Here is a 19237-nt window from a genome sequence, read left to right as displayed (position 1 = left end):
GACATTAAAACATACACCTAATTGTATTATTTTGTTTTTGTTATTTTGGTTTGCATAACCTCTGCTATATTTAATATTTTTTTCATGGACCTATCTACATACATATCAACAGAATATTTGGATAAGATTCTATGATAAGTTAAACCAAATATATGTATTTACCTACTGTCATTGAAGCCTAATGATAAAGTAAGGAAAATAATGTGTTACAAACTTGAACATGCCATGCTTTGTTTTAAGGACGACAATTCTAGGATTTGCTCTTAAATATTTACATCAATAAAACAAATATACTTGACAATAACTTTCACTCTTAATAAAATATGTAAATAATTTATCATGATTAATTACTAACTATGCAGTATGTTTGAGTTTTTGCCAACAATTGCACCGGGCACATTTACAAGCCGGAAAAAATCCCACTCTAATAGTGTAAGCAAATTGTATCACGAAGTAATATGTCCAACAGCATTAAGGGTCTTTGAATATTTATTCAAGCTTTGGCGGCTGAAATTTCAAAAATGTATTCACCAAAAGTAACAAATTATCAAAATATTTTGCAAAAGAATCCAACACATTCTAGGACTCAGTTTGCACCTTGCAATCAGCTTTCGTCTGTATAAAATTAAGCTGTTAGCCTTTCTAAAACGCCAGCCAATGGTTCTTAAATAAATGTTGACTCGTATTTAATGTTCGCTCTAATGATCCTACGTTTAACAGCTAAATTCATATTTACTACACGCGTAATTATGACTCGAGGCTATTAAAAGCGTTTACAATCCACACATTTCCCATGCAAATAACTTTGACCTAAAATGGTGACGTTTAACTAGGCAATCGAATAAACGCCGAACCGATTTACATTACTCATGTGACATGTCTTCACTAACCAATTAGTACCAAATCTGTTAGTTTACATTCGTACCGAAGTAAATCTTTTTAGAGTTCTGACAATTTTGAAGGACATTGGTGCCATTATTGTACGCCGTGTAAATAAAAAATAATGAGCAACTTGCAGAACGCTGTGCATGCGCAACAATTAAAAGACGATAACCCATATATTGCTCAGTCATTATCAGTAAGTGAAATAGAATAGCATTGTACAACAATGCCATCACTTATTTATAATTCTAATAGAAAATTATACTAAGTACTGCACGAATTACTATTAGGATTACGATACTAAGCAATAAAGTTAATGTTCACCAAATAGCTCCATTAAATCAAGTCAATCGTATGTATGGGGAGACGTGATGATGTCATAATCAGGAATGACACAAAGCTAGATAACGCGAAGACCTTGGGCGCTTAGTAACTGTTCAAACAACCACTAAGCGCTGCTTGGGTGATTGAAGCGAACTTATTTACTCGGTTAATTACGAAACCTAGTCTGCGAAACTCCGAAGAGATACCAACCTCGCCCTAATAAAAGTAAAGGGGAAGTCATTCTACAATTCGTATTATTAGTACTTTAACGTCGAAGTAAAACATAGCACTCAAAGGCAGGTGCAGCTTCAAATACATTTCATATCCATACAAGAGAGCAAATCCGAGCGTAGCGAGTGATTGTAGTATGAAATCCTGAGGGAGTCGAGGCATTCGAAAGCACTATGCTACCGTGTGACGCTTGTAATTTTTCACTTCAGTAACGAGAACAATAGTTATTCGTGTTAGTGTGCAAAGTTTTTATTTGCAAGTGCAGATTTCAAATCCCGAGCAAAGGGAAGGTATCTCTTTTTGTATCACGAGTGTAGGGAGTGATTCCAGAGAAGAAACCTGAGCAAGTCGAGGGATTTAAAGGCATGAGATGCAAAAAATCAAAATTTTGTTTCCATCGAACGTGTTTTGTTTTCGTTCGGGGTCTGCTGGTGAGACAAAGCTAACCATGGCCATATCGAGCCATTAGTATGGCCATGAGATTGATCGGGATGGCCATGCTTTATCTCACAAGTGAGCAAAAGCCGATTTTACAGCAAAACTGCCAAACCTTCATGTTTGGGCTACTGAGATGTAAAATATAATGAAGAATACCTGTGTGTGACCATCGTATAGGTGTCGAGTATTCAACTTTGATCAACTTACACCAAAATAATTGAACTTTGTGGAATGTTATTAAAATAAGGAGGTCGGATTTACCCACTTAATGCATTTATGGCTTTTGCATACTAAGTAAGGAATTATTTTGTAATGATTACATCGACGGTAGTGGTAGCCGGTAGAGGTTTAAATAAATGTATGCACATTTTATGTAATGATCATAAATAAACGAATTAGAAGGAAAATAAATATAAATAAATACATAAATTACACATTTTTGAAATACCTTTTAGATAAAGGTACATAAATATATTATGAATGTCATGTCAGGTTACATAGACAGATATGTGACAGAAAAAACTTAATAATTCGGGTAGGTCACAGGACAGAAAAGCATTTTTTCTCCATAACATACATAATACTAGGCAAAGGTTTTTACACTGCTTATTGAAGTCTATCTATACTAATATTGTTTTCATGAAACGGCTTTTTAAGAACTTCTTATCCTTGGCGAAAATAACAGTGAAATACTCAAGAGTATGGAAGAAATGTGGAGCATGATAAAATTTTACGTGTTGATGTTTTACTTCCACAGGCTCCAAAAACAATAGAATGCTTTCGATTGACTCCTTAGGAAATGTCAATAAGAACAAACGATTCAACAGGCGTTTCTGGTGTGCTCAGTCGTAAATAAACCTAAGTGGCACTACTCGAGTCACAACCCACAATGCGTCATATTTACACGACGGCTAAGCTATGCTTAGGGATCTGCTTACGTTGCGTACGGATTGGTTTACAATTTTATTCGCCAGTGAAAGATATCCAGCGTAATCTGACGCTAAGGCAGGATTTCAGAACGAATTTGATGACATCGTATATTTTCTATGTGAACTTAAGACTAACATCTACCCCGAAGTTATACAATTCCATAATCAAGGCCAGGATATTTATTTGTCAACGAACAATTTGTCTGTATTTTAGGGAGTTGATTTTCAGATTAATTGGAAAACTCGTTGAGCTGCTTCAAAATTTATTACTGGGTATTATGCACTCTGAATAGCTATCCTCGCTAGTAAAAATCTAATCATACTTTAAAAAAAAAATGGTCCTTTAATCTTAATTGATTAAGTTATTCATCGAACTATTGCCGTTATACTTTCATACTTCTACATCTCGTGCACTACGCTATAAAACAGTATTAACTTTTATAGTCAATTAAGTACAGGTACCTACATAACTTACAATTTATATAACTTAATGTGGCAGTTTAGTATTTAAGTACTTACTTCATTTACGTTTTAATTAATCATTGCACGAAACAATTGAAAAAGTCCTCAAACAATTTGCGATATCACCCAATAAAACTTGTTTGAAGTACCTATAGAACACTAATCTACATTCCATTATAGGTTTTCTGTCATGCACTCTCTTGATAATAACGAGTTAGATAGCAGTACCTTTCGATATGACAAAGGTCAGGGACTAATAACGCGGGTACGTTACAACACGCAAAACAGCTTCCTTGAAATGGATATGGTTAGGTCACGAAACCTCGAAAGAGCGATATAACGTAAGTCTATTACACCTACTTTCTATATAACATTGAGCACAACAATATGGAGGCTACATAAGAAATTGCACGGAATCCAGGCAGCTATGCCACACACCTAATGAACCAATAAAAAGTGAAAGGTCAAGCCAAATAGGGGGTTTACGTGAAGGTTCACAAGTGACCTATTTCCCAAGGGGAACACAGTTATTTATAAATACCTAATTATAATCATGTAGTTAGTATCAAAACATGATTTAGTTGACCTAATCGTAAACCTTGTTATATGCGGAAGGTGCAGATAATAGAGTCGACATGTTATATCGATCAGATCAGAGAAAAGTTTCAACGTGCATTTTCCAAGTTCTTCCAAATGAGGAGGAAGTACTTCATTTGATTGATTTTTTTATGTTGTTAGCGATTTCTTAAAGACGTCTGGTATAATATATTATGGAAAAATATTTTCCATGAAAATGTATGTGCACTTTCCACGTACGTATCATGCCGACCCTTTAATCTGACATCATTATTGAGGAATCAAGAAAAAAAGGAAAAAGTCCTTTCACTGCTTTGTGAAAATAAATATAAGGAATTATTGAAACCTTGAGGTTTATCTGAGCGACCTCCATTGATTTTTATAGTAGAATAATACCTTTATTTAATGTCATTTGGTTTTATTTTATGCGCTAGGTGAAAGCAAGACTTACGTTTATTTATTTTGTTAGTAAGTATCTTTCTTGCTAGCACTCCAAGTGAGTGCTATGAGTGTAGGTACTCGGTAAGCTAATGACGTATTATTAAAAACAGTCGACAATCACTCTTCTAGAATAATCAAGCAATTACCTATGTATTATGTGAAAATGACAGGGAAAACACCGATTTGGCAATAATTCCGAATTTACGATATATTCTTACGTATTCCAAAATTATTACATTCCAATTCTGAAAAATAATGAATTGACGACAGTGAACAAAGTAAATACCAAGGCAAAGTACCTACACTGAAAAAAACTTTGTCGAGGATAGATCATTATCTCAGTCATTATTTTAGTTATTGTGAACATACTGCCTATTATCTGTACAATACAGAGAACAAATAACTCGATATGAATATTTGTATTGAAAAGCTAAGTATGTCTTTGATATTGCTGCTGAAGTTATTCAATAGAATGGTTCACGTAGAGACCTGAATATCGCATGATTAGTTTGATCGCCCAAGGCTGAAATAGATTGATGTTATTTTGCGAAAGACGTGCACAGCAATTATTTATTGAATGTCTCTTCAAAAGGTTTCGCGATAAAATTATACCTTTGCCCTTTTCTTGATAAAACGCTTCCTCTCTCCATTATCAGTTTATAACTAGAATACTTATAACTTGTTCTTCAGGCGCTCCCTCGTAACCTGATATAGGTGTCTACGTAAACATTTTTGTTAGTCAAACACAAAAACTTGTAGAAACACTGTGTTTATGCAAAGTTGGCAACTTAGCCTTTCAATACAATATACTTGTATAATTTTGGCATTAAATAGACAACCAATTTTATCGTTTTCTAGACATCCCTGAAGCTACAGACCTTGTTACGAAGAAAATTATGTCGGTTTTACAAAGACAATAAAACGATAGGTCCACATGAAAATAGTATGTACCTACTCGAGATAATATTATTGTTGTCCGCACCAAAATAAACAGTAGTACACAACAATTTGAAGACATTAGTTACATACGTTCCGGGTGGCCTTATGTTAATGTGTTTGCACTAGTAAACGAATGAATGACAATCCAAATAATGCAGTTCACACATCAATCTAACAGTCTTCGTGCCAATAAAATTACAATTAAATGTGTTTGACATGGACAACAACTAGATATGCCTTATTCTTATAAATTACTTTTCGGCAAATGAGACATGAACAGACAAGCACTGATAGATATGTATCAAGAAATTGTGACTGCGATACTCATGTCAGACATCTATATTTATTGATTCTCTAGTTCATCAGATTTAAACCGTGTCCAGAATTCGTACCAATATTATTAATGTTTTAGGAACTACGAAGTTGCTCCTTGGGTCTGATAGAAAAACTTTTGAAGAAGACGTAGTGCACAGCTCAAATAAAAGGAGGGGGCTTACTTAGGAGATCCATATTTTGTCGTGCAAAGTCGATTGGACCAAAAGCCAGAACTGACGGCATAGCTTTCCTACGATTAGAAACGTAGACTGGAGTTTCATTTTCATAAAGATTATCATTTGGAATTCTCAGATGAGTGAGAACTATGTCTTAAAATACAATCTGCATGTTACGATTGCCAAAAGCGCTAAGGACCACAATTGATGGCAAATGATCATATTCTGAACAAATTATTTCAGGTTAGAAATAAGATTTAGCGCACACGGGTCGTATAGTAATACCATGGGAAAATATTGTAACAACTGTCATTATGTAGTTATTCAATTATAATTTAGAAATAACCTTAATAACATCCGTGATGACTATGTTGATTCAACTACCGAATAAATCTTGATCTGATCAAGAATGTTTCGATTGGGTCTAGCTCGAGACGTTCACAAGTTGATATTGGAACAACAGCATACCGTTCTATGCTGCTCGGTGAGTTTCCCTCAGGGATATTTTATCTTGATTTCTCCTTTCCTATAAGTTTACTAGGTCAAGTTCTGTATCTGCAATCTATGAATTTTGCCGCATTATGAATAGGAATCCGGATTACGTAAGCTCTGAGATCTCAGCTTGTGTCTATAAGATTTTGCTTCCCTATTTTCGCTTAATTAAAACTTTTGGGTCGTTGCTTCGCGGTTCTTTGAGTTGTATGCTGTCTAAATTGTGAAAGTCTGTTGTCTTATTCTACGTGGTCTAGGGATTATCATTGGCTTTTTCCAGTAGTTATATTCACAAAATATAGTTGGTGTACTGTGGTTTTAAATGCTTTGCTTCGACGTACTTTGTACAAACGTACTTGATACAAACCATGACATGACAATATGTTTCGGTTCAATACTTTTTAACATTTAATTGAATCGTTACATAACACATCATGACACAGATGTAACCGCAGCTCTCGTGATGATAGTTGATTGTCAGAATTAAATTGAATGCACGCGCGTCGTTCTTGGTAATTTATCAGACTTACGCCTTGTATCATACGTCCGAGTGTTATTGCGTACAGCTGTAACTGTCACCGCACACTGATATCCAGATGTCTTGCGATTTAGGTAAAGCTGACGTCGAGATATCTTAGATAAATAGTATTCTACCTAAGATAAAGTGTCATTTCGATTTATGTTTGAGATAGTATATTTTGTTCAAAATATAGAGACTAGAAATTCAATGTTATTAAACATTGTTTTGAACAAAAGAGGAAAATTGACGAATGTTATCATTATAGCAGTACGCTAATCGGCCACGCATCCGCTAACAAAGAGTGTTGACATACATTTAAGGCTCTTGAATTAGACAAGACTCTGTTAGGTCAATGGCAATTGATTCGGGTGTAGGGCGTGCAGTTTTCTAGTTCGACATTGAAGCAATTTGATATGGGTAGGTAGGTGCACGGAATTTTACTCGGCTACATAACGCACAGCAGGCTTAAAAATTACAAACACGTGTAACCAGAGAGTGTTCATGTGTCAATAAAGTTTGTAGGTGACTCATATGAAATTACGATCAGAAAACTTGATTTAATAAATACCAAGTTGAATGTTTTAGCCAGAAGTATATTACAGTCTAAAAGGTTGAGGTCTATAACTGCACCGACTTTATCACTAATAGCTTTTATAAATAACACCAGGCGCAATCAGACCGAGACAATGCATATTTTTTCCAGTTCACGTTTATATCGATGACCTCTTTCAACACCTAAGCTGTCACAGTGAGATAAGTGAGGAAAGACCTTAAGAAAATTAGAAACCACAACTTTATTCTATGTTACAGGTGTGCATACAAGACAGGTTTAAACGTACCTAAACACAAAATTCATGGGCAGAAATGGCAATTTTCAAATACATAACAATAATGTTACTTCTTGCCATAATATATTTTATAGCAAGAATCGTTCGTTCGTCGTTTAAAATGAAATGATATGGCGAAGTTATATTTTGCAAGAAAATAATGAGAACTGCATAGAAAGAATAGTTAGGTATGCACAATCCACATGTTATGAAACAATGGCAAGACTTTCTTGCACGGTGCGACGACTCATTGCACAAAACAACAACAAACGACAACAAACAGTGGGTAATAGACATGCGCTATTTCAAAAGTGGTTATTATTGCCGTCTAGGAGATATTATTGTATAGAATATTAACTTCTATACCTCGTGACCTTTGTTGGGCTCCCCGCTCCAGATATCCCTCCAGTGGATCAAGTGGTGCAAATGGTTCCGGTAGTTGTGCTGACGGTGGTGGTGGTCTCTCTTCTTGCGGGACTCGGTGGGAGAGGGCGGCGCGGTGAGGGATTCCCGCCGTCTCGTCACCGGGTTCACCACCACCGCCTGCAGCTGCGCCGTCAGCAGACATTCCGTCTCCGGGCCCTCGTCGGATGATATACTATCCGTGAGCAACCTCGCCGACCTCGACCCGCGTACACCTTTGCTAGGTCCACACGGAGAATCTTCATTCTTCATTTTAAAACTGATCACACATCACAGATGAAGGTAACGAAATATTTCACTAAGTAGCGGTGACGGTCTCGCATTGATAGGATTTCGCAAAGAGAACGGTGGCGCATACGGCGATGCAAGTAACGTGTGGCGCGGACGGCGCCAGAGACAGACTGCGGCGCGGTGGCCGGCGGCGGCCGCACGTGGGTGACGACGCAGCGACGTCAAAACAACGGCGCCGCCGAGACTCTTCAATCCTAAAGTTTGCAAATTTCTTTCCTTATACTGTAGGCTTTTGTTACAGTTCACAATGAGAATCTTTTTCATCAATATGTAATATGTTGAGTTATGTATGATTTCAGTGAGCAAACAATATTTTTTATGGTTTGAAGATGTGCTACTTATGATGAACATGGGGTACATTTGATTATTCAAATTATAATTTAGGTATGTACTTGTATGTTACTATTTATGATCCTTCAAAATCGAAGCATTTTGCTAGCTTGTAAATATTTTTTTTTATATGGGAAAGTTGTGTTAGTTACACTACTTATAACTCAAAAACAGCTGAACTTATTTGCCTGAAAATTTGTGGGGATGTAGCTTAGAATCAGGAGACGAACATAGGATACTTATTATTCCCATCCAAGTACGGGAAGTAGTGAACTCAGGAGGCAGGTGAAACCACAAAATTACTTATTGTCATTCACAAAGTAGGTTAGTAGTATGTATATCAGATTCTTTACCAATAACGTTACAACCCAAAGAGTAATAATGAATTACAATACTATACAAACATTGCATTCTGTATAAAAATATAGTTTTCAAGTCTCTATGCCTACCTAACTTTTTATTAGAATTAAAACATTTACATGCAGACTTTTTCATGTTAATAATTTTGTTTTCAGCCACAGTATTTCTACCTATGTAGCAGATACTATGACCAATTAGGAGCATGTATTATATTCACAATAGGACTATTACTTTTTAAATTATATTTTGCTGAGCAGAAGTTACCTTTGTAACAAAGGCAATAACAGATTGAACTTGAGCTTGTATGTTGCGAACTATGAAACAATAGAAAATAAATTGTGTCTCATGTATATTTGCAGTTCTGCATACAACAGGTTAATGAGCAATTTTTAATTCCATTTTGTAGAGAAGTCACACTTTGATTTTATAGTATGTTTGTACTGTAATCAGGAGTATAGTCATCAGTAAATATTATAGACTACCTAATTTTTACACTCAGATAACAGTAGGTAAGAGGGAGACCCACAGGGTTATCAGAAGAGATAACAAAAATGAGTAACATTACAACAGGCCTAAAAGAAAAGACCATGGACCAATCTTGTACGAAATTATAACAATGTGAATTATTACCATAACAAATTAAATTTTTCATCTTATAAATTCCTCTGCCTTTTAGACCACAGAATTTCTCACGAGAATTATTTGGAAAACTAACGTGAACTATTACACTATCCTGTGTCCGTGATTGTAAAATAAAAGAAACGCATTTTAATATTAACCGAGTGCATTTGCCATTCTATTTAATAATTAAATTAATATAGTAATAGGAAAAATCTCTACTTACTTGTCGTGTGATCAATATTAGATGGAAAGGTGACGAACTGTTACCACTACATTTACATTGTTATAGCGTTAGAAGGGATTTGTTGTAAATAACACTTTTTATTACTCAAACACAACGGGAAATAAATTACTCATTCTTTGTTCTGCTGGTCAAACAATACAAATTGTTGCAGCAGTGCGCGCATGTTTTTTTTGAATTTTGACATTTATTTTTTTATTTTAGAGAAATCCCGACGATCTGTGGCATAAAAAAGAAATATCGATATCTACATTTTGGACTAGAAGTGTAGAGGTTTTGCGCTTTACTGGAAGAAGTTTTAGGCGATTGAGCAAAAGGCCAGGACTCTTACAGCTCTTCATAAAAAAAGCGTGTGACGTTGTCAAATTATATTTTGTCAATTGTCATACTCATATGTCCGAAGACTGCCGAAGAGTTCATCGTATTTTATTTGAGCAATTTACAGACAAATATTCGTATTTATAAGTGAACATAGTCTTCTTTTAAAGTACAACGAAACTATTCAATTGTTCCTAATTATTCTTCCCAATGGCGTTGCCAGTACTACCACAGAAAAAATATTACAGACAGCGTGCACATTCTAACCCAATCGCCGACCATTGTTTTGAGTAGTAAGTTTCAATACTAATTGATAAATAATGTGGTAGTATTCAGAAGTTTATTAAATTCTACGTATTTTACAGTCCCACTCATCCAGATGATTATGATTGGTCGGTGTTATACCCTACAATTAACAATGAAAAAAAAGATAAACAAGTTGAGTTTCTGGATGTTGGATGTGGCTACGGAGGACTTTTAGGTTCGTAAAATAATAGGTATAGTTTTACTATTTCACTCACATATTAATCGCGGTCAGTGTAACGTTCTAGGCTGATGATCCACCACATAATAGACTGCCTTTCATACACTGTAAAGCTACAAAAAACTAAATTATACATTAAGCTGCCCATTGTTTTAAATTAGACAGTATTTAATAGTATATAGTAACCAATAAGTAACTCAGGTTGCTAGTTACAGCATTACAGGAACTGCTGAAAAAAAAACAAATTGTACTCCTTGTGCCTTCATATGTCTACATAATAGAATTATTATTAAATTGCAGTTACTCTGTCACCAATGTATCCGGAAAACCTTATGCTGGGGTTGGAGATCCGTGTGAAAGTTTCCGATTATGTAAATGACAGGATTCAAGCGCTAAGATTGCAGCATACTGACCAGTACCAAAATGTAGCTGTGTTAAGAACAAATGCTATGAAGTATCTGCCTAATTTCTTCCATAAAGGACAAGTAAGCCTGAACATCAAACAACTTGTTTATAAGTCACTGTTAGTTATTATTTTAATAATTAGTAAATCATATTTTATTTCAGCTCAAGAAGATGTTCTTTTTGTACCCAGATCCACATTTCAAGAAGGCAAAACATAAATGGAGAATTATCAATAAATGGTTGCTCTCTGAATATGCCTACGTGCTTGCTGAGCAGGTTGATGTTTTGTCAAATCAATTGAAATTGTCACAATGCCTTTGAAATACTTGAATTTAATATTTTTAAAATTCACTTTCAGGGTATAGTTTATACTATAACAGATGTGAAGGATTTGAATGAATGGATGGTGTTTCATTTTGAAGAACATCCATTATTTGAAAGGATTCCTGATGAAGAATTGGTATGTCTTGATATAAGTGGAAAATATTGATATTTAAAAGACTAATGCCCAAAATTTAGGGATCCCCTAAGAGCATTTACGGAACACTTAATAAGAATTTCGTTTTCACCAAAGTTTAGGTGTCCCTTATACATAGTTATTTATGTCAAAATTGGGAGAGCCCTTATTCTATGTGGCACTTAGATAAAGAGATTGTTGGTGAAAACGGGCATAATATACTTATATTTAAGCCTACATAATTGAAATTCAATTGCTCATTTATTTTTTGCATAAGTGCATATACTTTAATCTTTTAAGTATATTAAAAAAATAATTAATTAATCATCACATTACAGTGTACCAAAAATTTGAGAATTAATAAATGTAAATAATTACTATTTCAGAAGTCCGATCCAATAGTTGAGAAATTATTTGAGAGTACTGAAGAGGGGAAAAAAGTAACTCGAAACAATGGAGATAAATTTGTAGCTGTGTTCAGAAGGATTGCTGATAGAGTATGAAATGTTAAACGCTTGTTGAATGACAAAATCACTTTATTTTGTTACACTTATTACGTAATAAAGGGTTATGATAACAGAGAAAAATATATGGCTATATTAATGTTCTACAGTCTACCACATTGGGTTACAACAAGTTTCTATTAGGTAAATATTGGGTAAAGTAATTAACATAGTAATACAAGATAAATGCAAAAGAGTAACAAAATCCTCTCATAGATTATTTACCAAGCTTCTTTTCCATAAGGATGACCCACCTGCCGAGTGGTCGAGATATATTTAAATGTTTCCGCATATGGCCTGATGCCCCTAAAAGCCAAGTTTTATTGTCCATCCATAGTTTGTGAGATAAAAGTGAGAATAATAATGCTGCCCAAATTTCCGCTTGATTTGGATACATGTGAAGGCCCTGTTTAGCTAATAAAAAGGCCTTTACGTGATCTCCTGCCAAATGCTCTGCAATACTTGCAGAAGCCAAAATATTTCCAAAGTTACAATTATATTCTCCATGGTGAGCAGAACATAAGGCTTTTTGAGCGCAACAACTTGCAACTTTAGCCTTGGTATTAGCGGTTCTAAGGCAATACTGGGCCATACAAAACCATAAGAGAGCATTGCTTGGATGATCGTGAAGGCTGTCACTCAACAGCTTTATAGCCTGGTCCATGTTGTTTTCACAGACTGAAAGATAGGATTTCAAAAAACCTATATCAAATCCATATTCACTATCTCTCTCATATTTTTTTAACTCTCCTAAAGCTAGCTTTGATAAACTTTGATCAGAATGTATCAATCCCAAAGAGCATATGGCAAATAAACTATGTGCTGTTGGCTTTTTCTGTGATATTTGTATGCTATGGAACAAAAGTGTTTTGGCATCATCTGCACCTTTGTACATGTACACAATGCCAGCCATAGCCACCAGGAGGTCTGCCTTTTCAGAATCTTCATTACTCAACCAATGGAGTGCAGTATCGTAAACAGAGTAGGACTCCTCATATAGGCCTTTTTTATAAAGTGCCAATGCTAAGCTAGTAGTAGAATCGAAGCTTGCTTCAGTTATTGCTTTGAATATTTTTATTGCCTCATCATATTCCTCCATCCTCACTAAAATTCTCCCAATATTCAAAAGTGTTTTGTTCTTGTTTTCTTCTTCTGCATATTTAAATGCTTTTTCATAAGATTGTATAGCAGAACGAAGCAGGCCATATCTTTCTTGTAAAATTCCCAGTATGTTAAAGGCACATGCATTTGAAGATTCAAAGTTGCAGTACCATTCAACCAAATCTATGCCATATGGAACTGCATGAAGACCTTCTATTTCATATTTTGCTTCTGAATTTTCTTTATATTGATTATTTTTTAAGGTCCTGCAGACCCAATCTGCATATCCAAGTGCACTCTCTGGATGGTAGCCCAAGCGTGATGCGTGTCTGAATAGATCCATGGCTTCTTCTTCACGTATTGCTTCAGCAATCAATGCTTGACCTATCCAGCTTTGTGGGTGTGATGGTAGTGCCGATTGCCCTCGTGAGAAACAGTAGTTAGACAATTTATATAGTTTTAGTTTTAAATAAAGTGTACCTAAGTTACACCATATTTTTGCGACAGACCATTTTCGAGTAACCAAGAGGGCCTTTATGAAGCAGTGTTGAGCAATTTCATATTTCTTGATGGCTAGACATATTTTTCCAAGTAAATTCCAGTTACGCCAAACAGTTGGCTTTTCTTTTATACAATTTAACGTTAAGTTGAATGATATGTGACAGTTAACAACTTTTTTGGTTTCATGATAAAAGGCCAGATATGCATATGCTAAATCATATGATGATATTTGCTGCTTCTGTTTAGCAATATGTGAATAACAAGCAATTGCTTGAGGAAATATTTCTAGTTTATCTTTTTTCATGGTTTCCCCAATATTACCATCAACCTTTGTCAACTGAGGCATATAGACATAAGCATATTTATTTGGCAATTTAGTAATAAACATCAAGTTGTCTGCTAATAACTTCCAAAAACATAAATATTGATTTTGTTTAGACAGAGCTTTTGTTATGTAGTCTATGGCATATTGTGCACAATCTCGTGCAGTTCCGTATATTTTAGCTTCAACTTTTTTCTTAGCAATTCTCATCCATGTTTCGGCTATTCCCTTGAGGGCTAAGTATGAGTAAGGTTCTATTAAAAATACCTTTTCAAATGTTGATATAGCTTCTTCATATTGTGTTAATAGTGAATAAATGTGGCCAATTCTAGTAAGACAATGTTCAGACTTGCCTGGATCTAAAGTCATTACTCGGTTGTAAGCTCGCAAGGCAGATGTATATGATCCTCTTGAATAGTAAGCATCAGCTAGGCACTCAAAAGCAGTTGTATCATTGTGATTGATTTTAATAACATTCCTGAAATTCAATATGGCATTTTCCCATTCCCTTTTATTTAAATAATGCAGCCCCAATCTAAAGTAAACCCATGGTTCGGTTGTGGAAGCATTTTTTGATAATTCTTGTAGTAACTCAAAATCAGCTTCCTTTAGATGTAACTTGACATAAATTTCGCTAAGACTCTTGACAATATTGGCGTTAATTGTGTTCAGACTATGAGCTTTCTCATAACATTTTCTAGCCTTCTGTAAGTCAGACTTATGATGATGGTAAAAGTGACCTAAATACAAAAATGTATCAGCATGATCAGGGTTAAGCTTAGCAGCTTTTAGAAGATTTACCAAGCATTTATCATACTGCTTTAATTCCCAGTATGCTTTTCCCAAGTAGAATACATCAAGGGCATTATTTGAGTCTTGTAGTAAATTGACCACTTCATCATACTTATTTTGCTTTTGTAGTAATAAGGCTTGAAGTGGCTTGTAATAATCAGTTGCTTCTAAATGCTTCATGATGTGTTCAGCAGGTTCATTGAGTTCCATGTAACACTCGGCAAGACTGGCCAGCTCAAATGGTTCCATCAAATCAGTTGCTACGTCTTTGGCGCTGTTTATAGCCTGTTGCCATTTCTGTTGTTTGGTCAGAGATAAAAATAAAAATCTTTTGAGGACAATACCAAATTCTTGAGTCTTTACTTTGTTCAAAAAGTTTGTTGCAAGCTTTTGTGTAACTGACCACTTTTTTAACATAATCGTACATTTGATAATGAATGTTGCTTCTGTGACATCTGCTTCATGGTAGTTCACCAATGGTACACACTGTTTGTATGCTTCTAGATATAAACCTTTATCATAGCATATCATACTTCTCAGCAGGCTAGGATATTTGGAATTCATAATGCCTTCACTGATTGTATCAATGTGTTGCTCTATATCAAAATTACAGAATGACATTTTCTCAACATACTTTATGCATAATTGTTTGCACAGCCACTCTCTTAGCAGAACATTTGAGGAGAAAAAATTAAGATTTATTATTTCTTCAACAGCAGATGCAAAGTCTGATTTCTGGATAATAACTTTGCATTGCAATATCTCAAGTGAATCCCTTGGATCTTCATTGTAAATTTTGTGCAAAACATTTAAAATTACTGGTATGATTTCTTCATCACATGGTATATCAGCTTTTAGAAGTTCTAGGAATTGTTTTTCAGCACATTGAAATAATGCACTCCCAAGTTCTTTAATTATGTAATTAGCCATATTGTTTAAGCATTCTTTGCTTTTTAGTGCACATCCCAGTTGACCAAGTTTTGATATAATTTCTATTGTTTTTTCTTCTTCCATTTGTAGATTAAGCATTTCATTGTAAATACTTATTAATTTTACTTTATCTGCATTATTTTCCTTTCTTTCATAATAGTTGGCAAGACCTTGCCAAGCAAGTGCATGATCAGGTTTACTAGCTATAGCTTTTTGATAGGCTAATGGTGCCTGGTCAGAATCTTCCAGAGCTTTTCCAAGTAACACTAGACCAAAGTAATTTTGTTTGTCTTTTCGTAATATATTTTTACAGCATTCTTGGGCTTCTTTGAAATTTTTCTCATCTATCAGTTTTCTTGCGTCTTTTAGTAAAGCTTTTATATCAGCCATCTGAAAACAATATTCTTATAAGTCGATTGTCATAGTGTACACCTATGTCAGTACAATTAAAGAGGAGGTGAAAGACATAACATACAAGAAACTTCAGGAATCAGGGCTTGATAGGCAGAAATGGAAAGTTTGTTAAATGTTTGTGGTACCTAAATAAAAAAGATAACAAAAATAATACAGCACCAAGGGAATTAGAGATACCTATAGTATGGAGTATGTCATAGACGACGACTTATATAAAAGTTTACTATATAATGGCATTTACAGTAATCTGGGCATAATTAAGAAAATATTGTGATTGGATAAATTCAGATGTTGATGTAGCAAGTCGGGTAGCATCACGAAAGAGCTCGCTTTGCTCTTTTTATCTAAAAATAATTTGTGGCTACCTATAACCAAGAGTATTTATGTAGAATAATAAAATAACGATACATTACCGTATTTCCTTAATTATATCAGTTTTATTTCAAATATATAAACATTCCAAATATAGGTGGTGCTAAAATACACAGGGATTCTACTCGAAAAAGTCTAAATCTGGAATTTTTTTCAAGTGTCGGCAAGTTGGAATTAATAACAAGGTGATGTCAAAAATCTGTCACTATTACTATTTCACTGATTTCACTCTCTGACTGTCACTTAAAAACTGGTCTATTATAAAAATGTTTAAAATCGACTAAATACAATCCAATGATAGTTTTATGGTTCCACCGAACAGAAAAGATGCTGTACAGCATATTGCATGACATGCAATAATGATCACATTGTGATCATTCTTGACTATAAATAAAGGGTATCAGAAAAAAGAAGGCTTGATTTGGTTTCAGTGAACAGGGTGACGGCACCTACTATAATTAATAAGATTGTACAATATTACAAAAAAATATTGTATAACTGTAGTCGCTGATAAATATTGCAACAGTCTTCAATATTAACTCTATTTAGTCGATTTATTGAATAATTTAATCATAGGTAATATTATTTTGTCTATGAATTTAATTGATTGTCTGAGGAGCCCCTAAAAAGCAAAACCAGAGACAACCTAATTTTTTCACTTATCTTTATGTTGGTAGAACTGCTAATACGTCAGAGAATAAATAATGTCACTTTCTTTTTCAAATCGACTTTACAGTTCAGAGTTGTAAACAAAACAATGCTTTGCATGATTACTTTCTATTCTCTTCATTAAATACATAGAATTATGGCTAACTCTGAAATTCTTTCCATGTACATCAAAAAGCTGAGTAAGTAATTTTTTTGCTTACTTCTTTAACTGTAAAATGAGATTTAGTTACAAATCAAAGTTTTAAACTTTTCAGATCATCCTTTGAAAGAAATTCGCGAACGTTCGCTATTGTTATTGATAACCAAGTTGAAATTGGGCTGGGAGCTTGAGGATGAGTTGTCAGGGACTAGAGCGTTACTAGAATCACTCCTGGCTTGGTTCCATACCCCACAACAGAGCCTACAATGTGAGGCATTGGAGTTGTTACTGACAACTATAAAGGTACACGACATTTCACCATTTGATTTATTGGCCTTAATATCACCTGGAAAGGTTATAAACATAGGTAAAATATAGCAATGTCCATGTAAACTCTTGCGGGACTGTGGGATTATTCGAAATACACTCTTTTGCAAAAAAAACAAGGTACTGATACTCTTCTAAATAGTGTTCATTTATGAAAAAGCGATATTTTAAAACACGTGGGTACAATATCTAAACAATAGAACGCTTCACACTAATATACCGAAACTCTTAACATTGCCATCAATCATCAGTATAGCCCATTTAGAGCAGGTGAAAATTTTATCAAATACGCATAGTTTTTCAAAAATGTTTTGATCTAACAAAAAAGTACATTAATCATTAATTAAAACTGCATTATCATTTTCCTGAAAATCACTTCAAAAACTTTTCAAAACACCGACGAACTTTCTGCCAGCAATTAGTCCAAAACAAGGTTTAACCAATTTCTTAGCAATTGTACAAAATTCAAATTTAGAATACACTCTCACGCATACTTGGCTGTCCCTTTTGATGCTAGAAGCATACTACAATCATTAAAGCCCTTTGAAATACACGTAAAGTCCTTGAAACTAAGATTTCGCATAGGTGCCCGTTTTTTTTGCAACAGAGTTTAGTTACTGCAGCCTCAGTACATAAAGGGCTTAAGATGGAACATGATGGGGTTTTAGTCAGTAAGACTGTGGACACTCCCTCACACAAGAATAAATTTATATAAAAAACCTTTGTTCTGCTCGGCTTTGTTTGTATTTATTTACTTTTACAAGCTATGAAACCATGTGAAATAACTGACAGTTTATTTCCATAATGCAGTTAAGTTGTAAACACATACGTATGAAACTAAGCAACTATACTTGTTATGATGTTGTTGGTTTGCCTGAATAAATAAATAAAAGTCAGATGAATTTTGGCATAGAAATTGGTCAAAATTGTAATAGGCTAATTTTTATTTAGAAGTTCCCACTTACAGTAGTTCCTTGGGGATAAGAGTAGAACAACAGAAATCATTCCTCAGTTATCTATCCTCAAACAATTTCAAACTGTATGGCATTTAAAATGTAATTACATTTTAATTTCAGACAAAAGCAGGTGCTTACATTGTCAGGGAGTTTGGCATAGAGACCATTTTGACAAATCTGAACAAAGACAAACACAGAATTACAGAAGACGCTGCTGAGTTATATGAGGATGTCATTGACACACTCAGATTTCTTAACACTGTTGAATCTGATGTCAATGTGGATGTACCTCGCTTGACCATACCTGATATCACAAGGTATAATGATACATTTATCTAAATAGAAAACTGTTTTATATTACTATGGCCCAAGTTCACCAACAATATAATATGAAAACAGTGTTCTTAAAAAAAAAACAGTTGTTTTTAGATAAACAGATGTTTCTGTTGTTGTTGAAGTTGACCCGTACTCTGAAATATTTAGAAAATAGATCATAAGGTGTATAAATGTTTTGATTTTGCAATTTCCAGTTCAGAAAGTGATGGAGGATCATACAGTGGCTATTATAATTTGGACCCTAACGGACAGTCATCAAAGGCTACATCAGTTTCTAATGATGACCCTGACACGAATAGGTACAGGAGGTATGTATAAAAGAATAACATATAATTTTATTGTAATAAACACTAACATAGATACAATAATGACTCTATAAACACAAGACATTTA

General features: G+C 34.4%; 4 protein-coding genes across 6 annotated transcripts in view; 2 read left to right on the top strand and 2 right to left on the bottom strand.

Moving 5' to 3' along the window:
- The window catches only part of Arms (Ankyrin repeat-rich membrane spanning), a 47865-nt gene extending 37845 nt beyond the window's left edge, over positions 1-10020 (bottom strand). The window contains exons 1-2 of one of the 3 annotated variants that reach the window (XM_064036116.1): positions 9801-10020; positions 7919-8460 (exon numbers count right to left, since the gene is read on the bottom strand). In XM_064036116.1, the coding sequence (XP_063892186.1) occupies positions 7919-8227 (309 nt within the window). In that variant the 5' untranslated portion in view covers positions 8228-8460; positions 9801-10020. The remainder of the gene's footprint in view (positions 1-7918; positions 8461-9800) is intronic. The other 2 variants (XM_064036113.1, XM_064036121.1) reach the window with 2 other exon arrangements.
- The window catches only part of LOC110369893 (tRNA (guanine-N(7)-)-methyltransferase), a 124686-nt gene extending 112615 nt beyond the window's left edge, over positions 1-12071 (top strand). Inside the window, exons 2-7 of the mRNA XM_021325500.3 lie at positions 10226-10429; positions 10502-10617; positions 10921-11105; positions 11188-11301; positions 11384-11485; positions 11869-12071. Coding sequence (XP_021181175.3) covers positions 10347-10429; positions 10502-10617; positions 10921-11105; positions 11188-11301; positions 11384-11485; positions 11869-11985 — 717 coding nt within the window. The 5' untranslated portion in view covers positions 10226-10346 and the 3' untranslated portion in view covers positions 11986-12071. The remainder of the gene's footprint in view (positions 1-10225; positions 10430-10501; positions 10618-10920; positions 11106-11187; positions 11302-11383; positions 11486-11868) is intronic.
- Positions 11998-16665, bottom strand: LOC110369892 (superkiller complex protein 3). Its single transcript, XM_021325499.3, has 2 exons — positions 16459-16665; positions 11998-16021 (listed from the first exon to the last, which is right to left on the bottom strand). The coding sequence occupies exon 2, from the start codon at positions 16019-16021 to the stop codon at positions 12203-12205; it is 3819 nt and encodes a 1272-aa protein (XP_021181174.3). The 5' UTR covers positions 16459-16665; the 3' UTR covers positions 11998-12202.
- Positions 16666-17107: 442 nt separating this feature from the next.
- LOC110370035 (rotatin) overlaps positions 17108-19237 on the top strand; it is a 37983-nt gene continuing 35853 nt past the window's right edge. Inside the window, exons 1-4 of the mRNA XM_064036222.1 lie at positions 17108-17265; positions 17341-17528; positions 18629-18825; positions 19039-19152. Coding sequence (XP_063892292.1) covers positions 17223-17265; positions 17341-17528; positions 18629-18825; positions 19039-19152 — 542 coding nt within the window. The 5' untranslated portion in view covers positions 17108-17222. The remainder of the gene's footprint in view (positions 17266-17340; positions 17529-18628; positions 18826-19038; positions 19153-19237) is intronic.

Source organism: Helicoverpa armigera, chromosome 9, assembly GCF_030705265.1.
Source record: "Helicoverpa armigera isolate CAAS_96S chromosome 9, ASM3070526v1, whole genome shotgun sequence".
NCBI lineage: Eukaryota > Metazoa > Arthropoda > Insecta > Lepidoptera > Noctuidae > Helicoverpa > Helicoverpa armigera.
The sequence above is the reverse complement of the archived record's forward strand: the minus strand, read 5'-3'. Positions and strand labels throughout refer to the sequence as shown.

What these genes read in the sequence shown, in the direction of transcription:
- LOC110369892 (XM_021325499.3), bottom strand. Translation starts at nt 16,021, where the DNA reads ATGGCTGATATAAAAGCTTTACTAAAAGACGCAAGAAAACTGATAGAT.